Source organism: Procambarus clarkii, chromosome 36, assembly GCF_040958095.1.
Source record: "Procambarus clarkii isolate CNS0578487 chromosome 36, FALCON_Pclarkii_2.0, whole genome shotgun sequence".
In the NCBI taxonomy this organism is placed as follows: Eukaryota; Metazoa; Arthropoda; class Malacostraca; order Decapoda; family Cambaridae; genus Procambarus; species Procambarus clarkii.
This window is the reverse complement of record NC_091185.1, coordinates 17,463,202-17,479,045: the sequence shown is the minus strand read 5'-3', so window position 1 is coordinate 17,479,045 and position 15,844 is coordinate 17,463,202. Positions and strand designations below refer to the sequence as shown.

Genomic DNA, 15,844 nt, shown 5'->3' with positions numbered 1-15,844 from the left:
ATAGTTAGAAGAGGGATAAAAGCCCTAAATTAGAAGATAGTAAATACAGAATATGCGGTCATATTCAATGATATATATATATATATATATATATATATATATATATATATATATATATATATATATATATATATATATATATATAATATATATATATATATATATATATATATATATATATATATATATATATATATATATATATATATATATATATATATATATAATACTATCAGTACCCGCCGCCATGCGTTGCTGTGGCTCAGTCTGGTTAAAATGGAAGGAAAGAAAAGAGATAGCGCACGTTTCTAGCATGTTTAATTTAATTTCACAATGCTTGTGGGTATACAATATTTTTTGTTGTTCTATTGTCTGTGGAGATATAGTGATTGTCTGGTTTGCCGGCTCTAGAACACACAACATATAATTGTCCATGTGAGAAGCAATCTGTGTCTAGATATTAACTGCACAATTCTAAACATTGGCCGTGAGCTCTGTTGATGATGACTGCAAACGTCAATCGAATTGGAAATTACAATCTCCAAAATTGAAATGGCATATCTGTTGGAATCATAGGAATGTGTGGAATGTGGACATCTTCCCCTTTTAAAGGTCCTGTCAAGGTTTTTGCTTCTACGACGTCTCTGATTATTTTTTAAATTAAAAATTAAAAAACTTTGCAACGCCTGGCGTTGCAAAGTTTTGGCTGGTTGATATTTCGCAACATGATACGGCTCACGGCTAGCCGATTTTCAATTGCCGTACGTGTGATGGTATCCCAGGCAAATCGAGTGAATTCAAAATTCTGTTGGATAATTAAGTGCTTCATCTGCTTTCTCTACAGTGTCTACAGACTTGTATGTGACTGCTTCGCTTTGTATGTTATAGTGAATAATATTATTAAGGTCGTAGTGCTTTGTTCTTGGCCGCAAGAATATCTCGATCACTCAGCCAATCATAATTCTTATAATTGGTTTGAATATTGGGAAATACTTTTTCAACCAATTCTTCTTTTGGCGTCACTAAATTGCAGAAGTTATGAGGTAATGAAATTCGTCCTGAGGTCAGATCAACCGGCACGTTTACATTCCCAATTTCCAGAAATTGATGTGAGAATATCTTAGCTGATGGATCGTTTTGCAGCTGAACACTAATATTTGGAGTTAATTTTAACGTCTTTACGTGGGGCCGGAAAGTAGAGTATTTATAGCATGCATTTATTTTATCCGCTGGTGTCGATCAAGAAATTACAGGTAATGTTTGCCTGAAATCTACAAGCAATATTAATGCGTTCCCAAATGGTCTGATGTTTCCAAGCAAATCTTGTAATGATCGTTCAAGAACCTCGAATGATTTTTTGTGGGGCATTGTGCATTTATTTCTCCCATAACTCTGTTGGAGATGAAGGAGAGCCGGTGGTCAATATGATTGCAAACAATGCACGAATTTGATTTAGATGTGATGTGTTGGTCGTGTCATTAATGCATACATCCCAGAGTCGGTCGTTCTGCAATAAATTCAGAGCATGACATGCACTATGGGATTGGGGTGGCATGTGTTACGCCGTAACACTCCAATACGGATTGGGAAGTGATACGGATCCAATACGGATTAAGAAGGAAGTGATAGTGATACAAGCGATACAGGGTGATAAGTGATACAAGCAATACGGATCCAATACGGATTGGGAAATGGCATGTGTTACGCCGTTGACAAATCTCAGTTGCTGGAAAGACGTTGGACCGGGCAAATTTACCAACAGCATGCGAAGAAAGAAGCATTCATCCCGATTAGGATGCACGTTGTACAGTCTGCCTATAGTTGTTGATATGAATATGCCAGGTTGTCCGTAGACGCGCTCTCCTTGTTTGCGTCGTTCAAATGATTTTCTACAGGCATGCCATGTGTAATACTTAGGCGCTTCCGAAGACAACAGTGTTTTCTCAAACCCGTAATTTTGACATAACGTGAAGAAACCAGTTAACGTTGTAGCTGGTGGATTCATAGCTCTTTGTTGCACATTTGCAGCTATGAAATAAACGTATTGTCCACTTCATGTTTTCGAAATAAAAATAAAAAATAATAACGACATTTTTCAATTGAAATGCAGATCAACCGACACAGCTTAATTTCACCACCAGTTGCACTGAAAAATAAGAACAGTTAAAAAAACTAAATGAAAAACATTGAAAAAGAAGCAAATAAACTATGCCCACAATACAGCTCAATTCCAAAGCAATGTCACACAATATAATTAAATCAAAATGAAAATAAATCAAAATCTATATAAATTAAATTTTTCAATGCAATCGGAAACATTGAAATGGAATCGTAACATATTTTGAATAGCTTGTGTTGGTCTTACGTGCAACAGGTGGCGCTCTTTAAAAAAAATCATGTTTTTACCATATATATATATATATATATATATATATATATATATATATATATATATATATATATATATATATATATATATATATATATATATATATATATATATATATATATATATATTATATATATATATATATATATATATATATATATATATATATATATATATATATATATATATATATATATATATATATATATATAATATATATATATATATATATATATATATATATATATATATATATATATATATATATATATATATATATATATATATATTGACTTCTTGATGTGTAGTGCCTCGCAAATGTCAAGCCGCCATTTTTATTTCTAGTCTGACGCGACACTTGAGCGCGTTTCGTAAAACTTATTACATTTTCAAAGACTTTAGTTAACGCATACACAACTGAATAGAACTTACACATCTCCGATTTGTTTATATCTACATTTGAGTGGGGTTGATGGGGTGAGGTGGTATTAATAGGGTATTAATTTCATCAACACAAGACAGAACACGAAACAATGGGTATTGAATGGAAGTGATTGTAGAAAGCCTATTGGTCCATATTTCTTGATGCTTCTATATTGGAGCGGAGTCTTGAGGTGGGTAGAATATAGTTGTGCATTAGTTGGCTGTTGATTGCTGGTGTTGACTTTTTAATGTGTAGTGCCTCGCAAACGTCAAGCCGTCTGCTATCACTGTATCTATCGATGATTTCTGTGTTGTTTACAAGGATTTCTCTGGCGATGGTTTGGTTGTGGGAAGAGATTATATGTTCCTTAATGGAGCCCTGTTGCTTATGCATCGTTAAACGCCTAGAAAGAGATGTTGTTGTCTTGCCTATATACTGGGTTTTTTGGAGCTTACAATCCCCAAGAGGGCATTTGAAGGCATAGATGACGTTGGTCTCTTTTAAGCGTTCTGCTTTGTGTCTGGAGAGTTTCTCATGAGTAGGCTGGCCGTTTTTCTGGTTTTATAGTAAATCGTCAGTTGTATCCTCTGATTTTTGTCTGTAGGGATAACGTTTCTATTAACAATATCTTTCAGGACCCTTTCCTTCGTTTTATGAGCTGTGGAAAAGAAGTTCCTGTAAAATAGTCTAATAGGGGGTATAGGTGTTGTGTTAGTTGTCTCTTCAAAGGTTGCATGGCGTTTCACTTTCCTTCTTATGATGTCTTCGATGAAACCATTGGAGAAGCCGTTGTTGACTAGGACCTGCCTTACCCTACAGAGTTCTTCGTCGACTTGCTTCCATTCTGAGCTGTGGCTGAGAGCACGGTCGACATATCCGTTAACAACACTCCTCTTGTACCTGTCTGGGCAGTCGCTGTTGGCATTTAGGCACATTCCTATGTTCGTTTCCATAGTGTAGACTGCAGTGTGGAAACCTCCGCTCTTTTCCATGACTGTTACATCTAGAAAGGGCAGCTTCCCATCCTTTTCCATCTCGTAAGTGAAACGCAGCACGGAACTCTGCTCAAACGCCTCCTTCAGCTCCTGCAGATGTCTGACATCAGGTACCTGTGTAAAAATGTCGTCAACATACCTGCAGTATATGGCCGGTTTCAAGTTCATGTCGACTAAGATTTTTTGCTCGATGGTACCCATGTAGAAGTTTGCAAACAGGACACCTAGGGGAGAACCCATGGCGACCCCATCTACTTGCTTATACATGTGCCCATCCGGGCTCAAGAAGGGTGCCTCTTTAGTACAAGCTTGGAGTAGTTTCCTTAGAATATTCTCTGGTATGTCAAGAGGAGTACAGGCTGGATCACGATACACTTTGTCTGCTATCATCCCGATTGTCTCGTCCACAGGTACGTTGGTGAACAGTGATTCTACGTCCAACTAGGCTCTTATCCCTGTGGCCCGTGTGCCCCGCAGTAAGTCAACAAATTATTTTGGAGACTTCAGGCTGAAGGCGCAAGGAACTTAAGGAGTCAGCAGGCCGTTGAGTCGCTTCGTCAGTCTGTACGTGGGTGTGGGTATCTGGCTAATGATTGGCCGAAGTGGGTTTCCAGGCTTGTGTGTCTTGACATTTCCATATGCATATCCAGGTTTATATTCCCCAATAATCTTTGGCAAGTAGAGTCCGGATTTCTTGGCGTTCACAGTTTCAATCAGTTTGTTGACCTTTGCTTTCAATTCGGCTGTAGTGTCCTTCGTAACCCTTTGGAATTTAGTTTGAAGGACACTACAAGGTAACGAAGGACACTACAGGAACTTCGTTTCCACAGCTCATAAAACGGAGGAAAGGGTCCTGAAAGATATTGTTAATAGAAACGTTATCCCTACAGACAAAAATCAGAGGATACAACTGACGATTTACTATAAAACCAGAAAAACGGCCAGCCTACTCATAAGAAACTCTCCAGACACAAAGCAGAACGCTTTAAAAGAGACCAACGTCGTCTATGCCTTCAATTGCCCTCTTGGGGATTGTAAGCTCCAAAAAAAAACAGTATATAGGCAAGACAACAACATCTCTTTCTAGGCGTTTAACGATGCATAAGATTCAGGGCTCCATTAAGGAACATATAATCTCTTCCCACAACCAAACCATCGCCAGAGAAATCCTTGTAAACAACACAGAAATCATCGATAGATACAGAGATAGCAGACGGCTTGACGTTTGCGAGGCACTATACATTAAAAAGTCAACACCAGCAATCAACAGCCAACTAATGCACAACTATATTCTACCCACCTCAAGTCTCTGCTCCAATATAGAAGCATCAAGAAATATGGACCAATAGGCTTTCTACAATCACTTCCATTCAATACCCATTGTTTCGTGTTCTGTCTTGTGTTGATGAAATTAATACCCTATTAATACCACCTCACCCCATCCACCCCACTCAAATGTAGATATAAACAAATCGGAGATGTGTAAGTTCTATTCAGTTGTGTATGCGTTAACTAAAGTCTTTGAAAATGTAATAAGTTTTACGAAACGCGCTCAAGTGTCGCGTCAGACTGGAAATAAAAATGAATTTTGGAGAATTGATTTTTGAATTACCACCAACAGTGAAAAGAAATGTACGAAAGATTGCGAAAATTCGTGTTAGAATTATTTTTCTTACAAAGAATTATTAATCTTACTTTTTCGGTCATATTTAATAATATATGTCTACAGGAAAGACTGCTAACAATATACTAATATATATATATATATATATATATATATATATATATATATATATATATATATATATATACATATATATATATATATATATATATATATATATATATATATATATATATATATATATTTATAGATATATATATATTAGTATATTTTGGTAGCAGTCTTTCCTGTAGACATATATTATTAAATATGACCGAAAAAGTAAGATTAATAATTCTAACACGAATTTTCTCGATCTTTCTTACGTTACTTTTCACTGTTAATGGTAATTCAAAGATCAATTCTCCAAAATTGATAATTCTCCAAATAAAAATGAATTTTGGAGAATTGATCTTTGAATTACCATCAACAGTGAAAAGGAACATAAGAAAGATCGAGAAAATTCGTGTTAGAATTATTAATATTACTTTTTCGGTCATATTTAATAATAATAATATATATATATATATATATATATATATATATATATATATATATATATATATATATATATATATATATATATATATATATATATATATATATATATATATATATATATATATATATATATATAACTGAAAACTCACACCCCAGAAGTGACTCGAACCCATACTCCCAGGAGCCACGCAACTGGTATGTACAAGACGCCTTAATCCACTTGACCATCACGACCGGACAAAATGAGGTGATAGCCGAGGCTATTTGAACCACCCCACCGCCGGCACTCGGATAGTAATCTTGGGCATAGCATTTTACCAAATCACCTCATTCTTTGGGGCACACGTGAGGAACACAAATGCGAACAAGCCTGAATGGTCCCCAGGACAATATGCAACTGAAAACTCACACCCCAGAAGTGACTCGAACCCATACTCCCAGGAGCCACGCAACTGGTATGTACAAGACGCCTTAATCCACTTGACCATCACGATGGTCACGATTTGTCCGGTCATGATGGTCAAGTGGATTAAGGCGTCTTGTACATACCAGTTGCGTGGCTCCTGGGAGTATGGGTTCGAGTCACTTCTGGGGTGTGAGTTTTCAGTTGCATATTGTCCTGGGGACCATTCAGGCTTGTTCGCATATATATATATATATATATATATATATATATATATATATATATATATATATATATATATATATATATATATATATATATATATATATATTTATATATATATATATATATATATATATATATATATATATATATTTATATATATATATATATATATATATTTATATATATATATATATATATATATATATTTATATATATATATATATATATATTTATATATATATATATATATATATATATATATTTATATATATATATATATATATATATATATATATATATATTTATATATATATATATATATATATATATATATATATATATATATATATATATATATATATATATATATATATATATATATATATATATATATATATATATATAGGTGTATACTGGCAGCAGGTTTTCTTTCAAACATGTTTCATTGAATATGACCGCATATTCTGTATTTATTATTTTCTGGTTTAGGGCTTCTATCCCTCTAACTATTTTCTTAGCATCAGGGCTTAATTGAAATAGGAGTTCTCCAAAACTCATTTTTTTACTTTTAAGGTGAAGAAAAGAAGTGATTTACTATAGAGTGTATTACACTTATTTGTATAATTTGCACGACGTTTCGAACCTCCATGGTTCATTCTCAAGTGAACAGATCTTACAATACTAGTTGATTTTATACCCGCATTAGGTCAGGTGATAATACAATGAAGGTGATATGGGAACCATCGAAGATAGGGTCTTCAGTAGCAGACAAAAACCAACTGTATACTGCCGTTATGTAGATGACATATTCGTAATAGTAAAAGACTCAGATGAACTAATTGACCTAAAAAGACACCTAGAGAGAGAGTCAGTACTCCGATTTACACATGAAAATAGTGAAAATAACAGTCTGCCATTCTTGGATGCACTAATAACAAAAACAGGAACCTCTTTAAGCACCAACGTATATACCAAGCCCACCAACATAGGATTATGCCTGAACGGTAGAAGTGAGTGCCCCCAAAGATACAAAGCCAGTGTTCTCAATGCTTATATTCGTCGAGCGCTTACCCACTGCTCTGAATGGAGCAACGTGAGTAGAGAGTTTGAAAGAGTAACTCAGGTATTGGTGAACAACGGATATAGCAACGCGGAAATAAACGCTGCTATAAGAAGACACTTGGACCGTTGGTATAATTCAGAACCTAGAACAGAAACCACAACACCCCCAATAAAATTATATTACAAATCAACCATGCACAGTGAACATATAAAAGAGGAAAGAATAATGAAAGAAATAATCCGTAAAGGAGTAAAAAGCACTACTCCTAACCAAAACATAAACCTGATAATATTCTACAAAACCAAGAAGACTTCCGAACTCCTTATCAAAAACAGCCCGAAGCCGACGGAGAACCCTCTACAGCAGTCAAGCGTTGTATACATGTACACTTGCCCCCACGAAGGATGTAACCTTCAATGTAAGTACATAGGTATGACGTCGACAAAGCTGACGAGGCGTTTGACATGCCATCTTCAATCTGGTGCCCCTAGGAATCACATGAGACAAGCCCATGACATTACTCTAACAAGAGAAATGTTGAACAAGAATACTTGCATAATAGACAAAACCCAAGATTCAAGAAGATTACAAATTCTTGAGGCAATTCACATAAGAATAGAGCGACCTACCATGAACACCCAAATCACAGAACTATTTACTCTACCCACCATGAGAGTAAGGACAAGACAAGAACATATCGATGCCAACACAGAAGACAATGTCCAACATGACAGGCCAATTACACTGGATTAATCTTTGTGTTTAGATAGGAGATGCCTCGTATGGGCCAATAAGCCTTCTGCAGCCCCTATGTTTATCCCTTATGTATCCCCCCATGTTTTCACCTTCATTGTATTATCACCTGACCTAATGCGGGTATAAAATCAACTAGTATTGTAAGATCTGTTCACTTGAGAATGAACCATGGAGGTTCGAAACGTCGTGCAAATTATACAAATAAGTGTAATACACTCTACAGTAAATCACTTCTTTTCTTCACCTTAAAAGTAAAAAAAATGAGTTTTGGAGAACTCCTATTTCAATTAAGCCCTGATGCTAAGAAAATAGTTAGAGGGATAGAAGCCCTAAACCAGAAAATAATAAATACAGAATATGCGGTCATATTCAATGAAATATACATATATATATATATATATATATATATATATATATATATATATATATATATATATATATATATATATATATATATATATATATATATATATATATATATATATATATATTATTAAATATGACCGAAAAAGTAAGATTAATTATTCTAACACGAATTTTCTCAATCTTTCGCACATATCTTTTCACTGTTGGTGGTAATTCAAAAGTCAATTCTCTAAAATTCATTTTTATTTCTAGTCTGACGCGACACTTGAGCGCGTTTCGTAAAACTTATTACATTTTCAAAGACTTTAGTTAACGCATACACAACTGAATAGAACTTACACATCTCCGATTTGTTTATATCTACATTTGAGTGCGGTTGATGGGGTGAGGTGGTATTAATAGGGTATTAATTTCATCAACACAAGACAGAACACGAAACAATGGGTAGTGAATGGAAGTGATTGTAGAAAGCCTATTGGTCCATATTTCTTGATGCTTCTATATTGGAGCGGAGTCTTGAGGTGGGTAGAATATAGTTGTGCATTAGTTGGCTGTTGATTGCTGGTGTTGACTTTTTAATGTGTAGTGCCTCGCAAACGTCAAGCCGTCTGCTATCACTGTATCTATCGATGATTTCTGTGTTGTTTACAAGGATTTCTCTGGCGATGGTTTGGTTGTGGGAAGAGATTATATGTTCCTTAATGGAGCCCTGTTGCTTATGCATCGTTAAACGCCTAGAAAGAGATGTTGTTGTCTTGCCTATAGACTGTTTTTTTTGGAGCTTACAATCCCCAAGAGGGCATTTGAAGGCATAGATGACGTTGGTCTCTTTTAAGCGTTCTGCTTTGTGTCTGGAGAGTTTCTCATGAGTAGGCTGGCCGTTTTTCTGGTTTTATAGTAAATCGTCAGTTGTATCCTCTGATTTTTGTCTGTAGGGATAACGTTTATATTAACAATATCTATCAGGACCCTTTCCTCCGTTTTATGAGATGTGGAAAAGAAGTTCCTTTAAAATAGTCTAATAGGGGGTATAGGTGTTGTGTTAGTTGTCTCTTCAGAGGTTACATGGCGTTTCACTTTCCTTCTTATGATGTCTTCGATGAAACCATTGGAGAAGCCGTTGTTGACTAGGACCTGCCTTACCCTACAGAGTTCTTCGTCGCCTTGCTTCCATTCTGAGCTGTGGCTGAGAGCACGGTCGACATATCCGTTAACAACACTCCTCTTGTACCTGTCTGGGCAGTCGCTGTTGGCATTTAGGCACATTCCTATGTTCGTTTCCATAGTGTAGACCGCAGTGTGGAAACCTTCGCTCTTTTCCATGACTGTTACATCTAGAAAGGGCAGCTTCCCATCCTTTTCCATCTCGTAAGTGAAACGCAGCACGGAACTCTGCTCAAACGCCTCCTTCAGCTCCTGCAGATGTCTGACATCAGGTACCTGTGTAAAAATGTCGTCAACATACCTGCAGTATATGGCCGGTTTCAAGTTCATGTCGACTAAGACTTTTTGCTCGATGATACCCATGTAGAAGTTTGCAAACAGGACACCTAGGGGAGAACCCATGGCGACCCCATCTACTTGTTTATACATGTGCCCATCCGGGCTCAAGAAGGGTGCCTCTTTAGAACAAGCTTGGAGTAGTTTCCTTAGAATATTCTCTGGTATGTCAAGAGGAGTACAGGCTGGATCACGATACACTTTGTCGGCTATCATCCCGATTGTCTCGTCCACAGGTACGTTGGAGAACAGTGATTCTACGTCCAACGAGGCTCTTATCCCTGTGGCCCGTGTGCCCCGCAGTAAGTCAACAAATTCTTTTGGAGACTTCAGGCTGAAGGCGCAAGGAACATAAGGAGTCAGCAGGCTGTTGAGTCGCTTCGCCAGTCTATACGTGGGTGTGGGTATCTGGCTAATGATTGGCCGAAGTGGGTTTCCAGGCTTGTGTGTCTTGACATTTCCATATGCATATCCAGGTTTATATTCCCCAATAATCTTTGGCAAGTGGAGTCCGGATTTCTTGGCGTTCACAGTTTCAATCAGTTTGTTGACCTTTGCTTTCAATTCGGCTGTAGTGTCCTTCGTTACCCTTTGGAATTTAGTTTGAAGGACACTACAAGGTAACGAAGGACACTACAGGAACTTCTTTTCCACAGCTCATAAAACGGAGGAAAGGGTCCTGAAATATATTGTTAATAGAAACGTTATCCCTACAGACAAAAATCAGAGGATACAACTGACGATTTACTATAAAACCAGAAAAACGGCCAGCCTACTCATATGAAACTCTCCAGACACAAAGCAGAACGCTTTAAAAGAGATCACCGTCGTCTATGCCTTCAATTGCCCTCTTGGGGATTGTAAGCTCCAAAAAACCCAGTATATAGGCAAGACAACAACATCTCTTTCTAGGCGTTTAACGATGCATAAGCAACAGGGCTCCATTAAGGAACATATAATCTCTTCCCACAACGAAACCATCGCCAGAGAAATCCTTGTAAACAACACAGAAATCATCGATAGATACAGAGATAGCAGACGGCTTGACGTTTGCGAGGCAATACACATTAAAAAGTCAACACCAGCAATCAACAGCCAACTAATGCACAACTATATTCTACCCACCTCAAGACTCTGCTCCAATATAGAAGCATCAAGAAATATGGACCAATAGGCTTTCTACAATCACTTCCATTCAATACCCATTGTTTCGTGTTCTGTCTTGTGTTGATGGAATTAATACCCTATTAATACCACCTCACCCCATCCACCCCACTCAAATGTAGATATAAACAAATCGGAGATGTGTAAGTTCTATTCAGTTGTGTATGCGTTAACTAAAGTCTTTGAAAATGTAATAAGTTTTACGAAATGCGCTCAAGTGTCGCGTCAGACTAGAAATAAAAATTTCCACCCACAAAGTTCCACAAAGGAACACAAATGCGAACAAGCCTGAATGGTCCCCAGGACAATATGCAACTGAAAACTCACACCCCAGAAGTGACTCGAACCCATACTCCCAGGTGCCACGCAACTGGTATGTACAAGACGCCTTAATCCACTTGACCATCACGACCGGACATAATGAGGTGATAGCCGAGGCTATTTGAACCACCCCACCGCCGGCACTCGGATAGTAATCTTGGGCATAGCATTTTACCAAATCACCTCATTCTTTGGGGCACACGTGAGGAACACAAATGCGAACAAGCCTGAATGGTCCCCAGGACAATATGCAACTGAAAACTCACACCCCAGAAGTGACTCGAACCCATACTCCCAGGTGCCACGCAACTGGTATGTACAAGACGCCTTAATCCACTTGACCATCACGACCGGACATAATGAGGTGATAGCCGAGGCTATTTGAACCACCCCACCGCCGGCACTCGGATAGTAATCTTGGGCATAGCATTTTACCAAATCACCTCATTCTTTGGGGCACACGTGAGGAACACAAATGCGAACAAGCCTGAATGGTCCCCAGGACAATATGCAACTGAAAACTCACACCCCAGAAGTGACTCGAACCCATACTCCCAGCAGCCACGCAACTGGTATGTACAAGACGCCTTAATCCACTTGACCATCACGACCGGACATAATGAGGTGATAGCCGAGGCTATTTGAACCACCCCACCGCCGGCACTCGGATAGTAATCTTGGGCATAGCATTTTACCAAATCACCTCATTCTTTGGGGCACACGTGAGGAACACAAATGCGAACAAGCCTGAATGGTCCCCAGGACAATATGCAACTGAAAACTCACACCCCAGAAGTGACTCGAACCCATACTCCCAGGAGCCACGCAACTGGTATGTACCAGACCCCTTAATCCACTTGACCATCACGACCAGGCATAATGAGGTGATAGCCGAGGCTATTTGAACCACCCCACCGCCGGCACTCGGATATATATATATATATATATATATATATATATATATATATATATATATATATATATATATATATATATATATATATATATATATATATATATATATATATATATATATATATATATATATATATTAAATATTAAATTGAAATTATATTGCATTAAATATTTGTAATTAAATTTAAACATAAATAATTGATATGTTAACAGAAATTATCAAGAAAGAAGTGGAAGTATTGATGGAGGTTGTGAGTAGCAGTGTGAGTGTTATGTCTCTCCCACAACCTGGACACAACATTCGTGGACACCAGTCTGGAAACACCACCTGCCAGAGAGACAGGTATTTACCATTCTCGTTGTCATCTCTACATGCATTCTAAAGTTCATTCAAAAACTCTTTTTTAATTTACTCTAATCATACACTTGATTATTTGTTTTAATTTTTTATAAAAAAAAAAATATTCTTTCTTGATAGATATAAAATTAAGAATCTTTCAGCATTCATTACATAGGAAACTGTTTTATTTTTCACCTTGGCAAAACGAAGATACAAAATCAGAATAACAATATCCATTCATTCAACCTACACAATCATATTTTTTCTGTGAAATAATGCCTGTTGTTATTGATATTATTATATATAAGTGTTTTTCACTGAGTTCTTTGGAAATGTATACTATAAATTATATTGAACTAAAATATGATTGAATTAGGTTGCAATAAATGTTAAATCAGATTTAAAAGTAGCTTTTGCAAGAAATATCTATGAGAACTGCACTTTATTCAACAATAAAAACATAAACCCTTATCCCAACATCATGGTACATATAGAGGTCCTTTTCACCATAATATATAAATGGTTTATTTATGCATTATTATTTCGGTGAGGCTTAACAAAAATAACCTAAACAGACGCTAACCATCCACGTTTGTGTGTTCGGCAGAAATTCCCATCGAGTTATCCAAAATGCCACTAAACCATTTCTACTGGCACATGTTGTAGTTAGGAATGTTGAAATAAGCTAGTACGTATATCATGAAAAGCACTAAGTCATGAAGACTATAGAGCATCCTATGTTCTGATGAATAGGCATAAGAACCTAAGTATTGGGATAAAAACCTACACATGTATACTTGTGAAATTTATATAAGGAATTTACACCAAGTCTTTCGCACTTTCCCGAGTGATTTGTCTATGTCTGAGTATGTGATTAGGACGAAACATACATCACAACGTCTAATCTCAATCTCAACATACATCTCAACGTGATTAGACGTTCAGATGTAAGTCTCGTCCTAATCGCACACTCAGACCTTGATAAAGCACTCAGGGAAGTGCGAAAGACTTGGTGTAAATTCCTTACATCAAGTCTGTCAGGGAGGAAGCATGACTGTCAGAGAGACAGTCAAGGATTAAGCATGAATGTCAGAGATACAGCCAAAGAGGAAGTATGACTGTCAGAGAGACAGCCAAGAAGGAAGCATGAATGTCAGAGAGAGACAGTCAAGGAGGAAGTATGATTGTCAGAGATACAGGCAAGGAGGAAGCATGACTGTCAGAGAAACAGTCAAGGAGGAAGCATGACTGTCAGAGATACAGCCAAGGAGGAAGCATGATTGTCAGAGAGACAGTCAAGGAGGAAGCATGATTGTCAGAGAGACAGTCAAGGAGGAAGCATGACTGTCAGAGAGACAGTCAATTAGGAAGCATGACTGTCAGGGATACAGGCAAGGAGGAAGCATGACTGTCAGAGATACAGTCAAGGAGGAAGCATGATTGTCAGAGAGATAGTCAAGGTGGAAGCATGACTGTCCGAGAGACAGTCAAGGAGGAAGCATGACTGTCAGAGAGAGACAGTCAAGGAGGAAGCATGACTGTCAGATATACAGTCAATTAGGAAGCATGACTCAGAGAGACAGTCAAGGAGGAAGCATGACTGTCAGAGAGACAGTCAAGGAGGAAGCATGACTGTCAGGGATACAGGCAAGGAGGAAGCATGACTGTCAGAGATACAGTCAAGGAGGAAGCATGATTGTCAGAGAGACAGTCAAGGAGGAAGCATGACTGTCAGAGAGACAGTCAATTAGGAAGCATGACTGTCAGTGATACAGGCAAGGAGGAAGCATGACTGTCAGAGATACAGTCAAGGAGGAAGCATGATTGTCAGAGAGACAGTCAAGGAGGAAGCATGACTGTCCGAGAGACAGTCAAGGAGGAAGCATGACTGTCAGAGAGAGACAGTCAAGGAGGAAGCATGACTGTCAGATATACAGTCAATTAGGAAGCATGGCTCTCAGAGAGACAGTCAAGGAGGAAGCATGACTGTCAGAGAGACAGTCAAGGAGGAAGCATGACTGTCAGAGAGAGACAGTCAAGGAGGAAGCATGACTGTCAGATATACAGTCAATTAGGAAGCATGACTCTCAGAGAGACAGTCAAGGAGGAAGCATCACTGTCAGAGAGACAGTCAAGGAGGAAGCATGACTGTCAGGGATACAGGCAAGGAGGAAGCATGACTGTCAGAGATACAGTCAAGGAGGAAGCATGATTGTCAGAGAGACAGTCAAGGAGGAAGCATGACTGTCAGAGAGACAGTCAATTAGGAAGCATGACTGTCAGTGATACAGGCAAGGAAGAAGCATGACTGTCAGAGATACAGTCAAGGAGGAAGCATGATTGTCAGAGAGACAGTCAAGGAGGAAGCATGACTGTCCGAGAGACAGTCAAGGAGGAAGCATGACTGTCAGAGAGAGACAGTCAAGGAGGAAGCATGACTGTCAGATATACAGTCAATTAGGAAGCATGGCTCTCAGAGAGACAGTCAAGGAGGAAGCATGACTGTCAGAGAGACAGTCAAGGAGGAAGCTCGAAACTGTGAACGCCAAGAAATCCGGACTCCACCTGCTAAAGATTATTAGGGAATATAAACCTGGCTGCGCGTACGGAAATGTCAAGACACATAAGCCTGGAAACCCACTTCGGCCAATCATCAGCCAGATACCCACACCCACGTACAGACTGGCGAAGCGACTCAACGGCCTGCTGACTCCTTATGTACCTTGCGCCTTCAGCCTAAAGTCTCCAAAGGAATTTGTTGACTTACTGCAGGGAACACGGGCCACAGGGATAAAAGCCTCGTTGGACGTAGAATCACT

The 15,844-nt window shown here is 37.9% G+C and overlaps 1 protein-coding gene across 1 annotated transcript in view; it reads left to right on the top strand.

The window, feature by feature from the left end:
- LOC138371659 (uncharacterized) overlaps window positions 1–15,237 on the top strand; it is a 142,221-nt gene extending 126,984 nt beyond the window's left edge. Inside the window, exons 4-5 of the mRNA XM_069336660.1 lie at window positions 12,899–13,028; window positions 15,117–15,237. Of these exons, the coding sequence (XP_069192761.1) occupies window positions 12,899–13,028; window positions 15,117–15,237 (251 nt within the window). The remainder of the gene's footprint in view (window positions 1–12,898; window positions 13,029–15,116) is intronic.
- The last annotated feature ends 607 nt before the right edge of the window (window positions 15,238–15,844 follow it).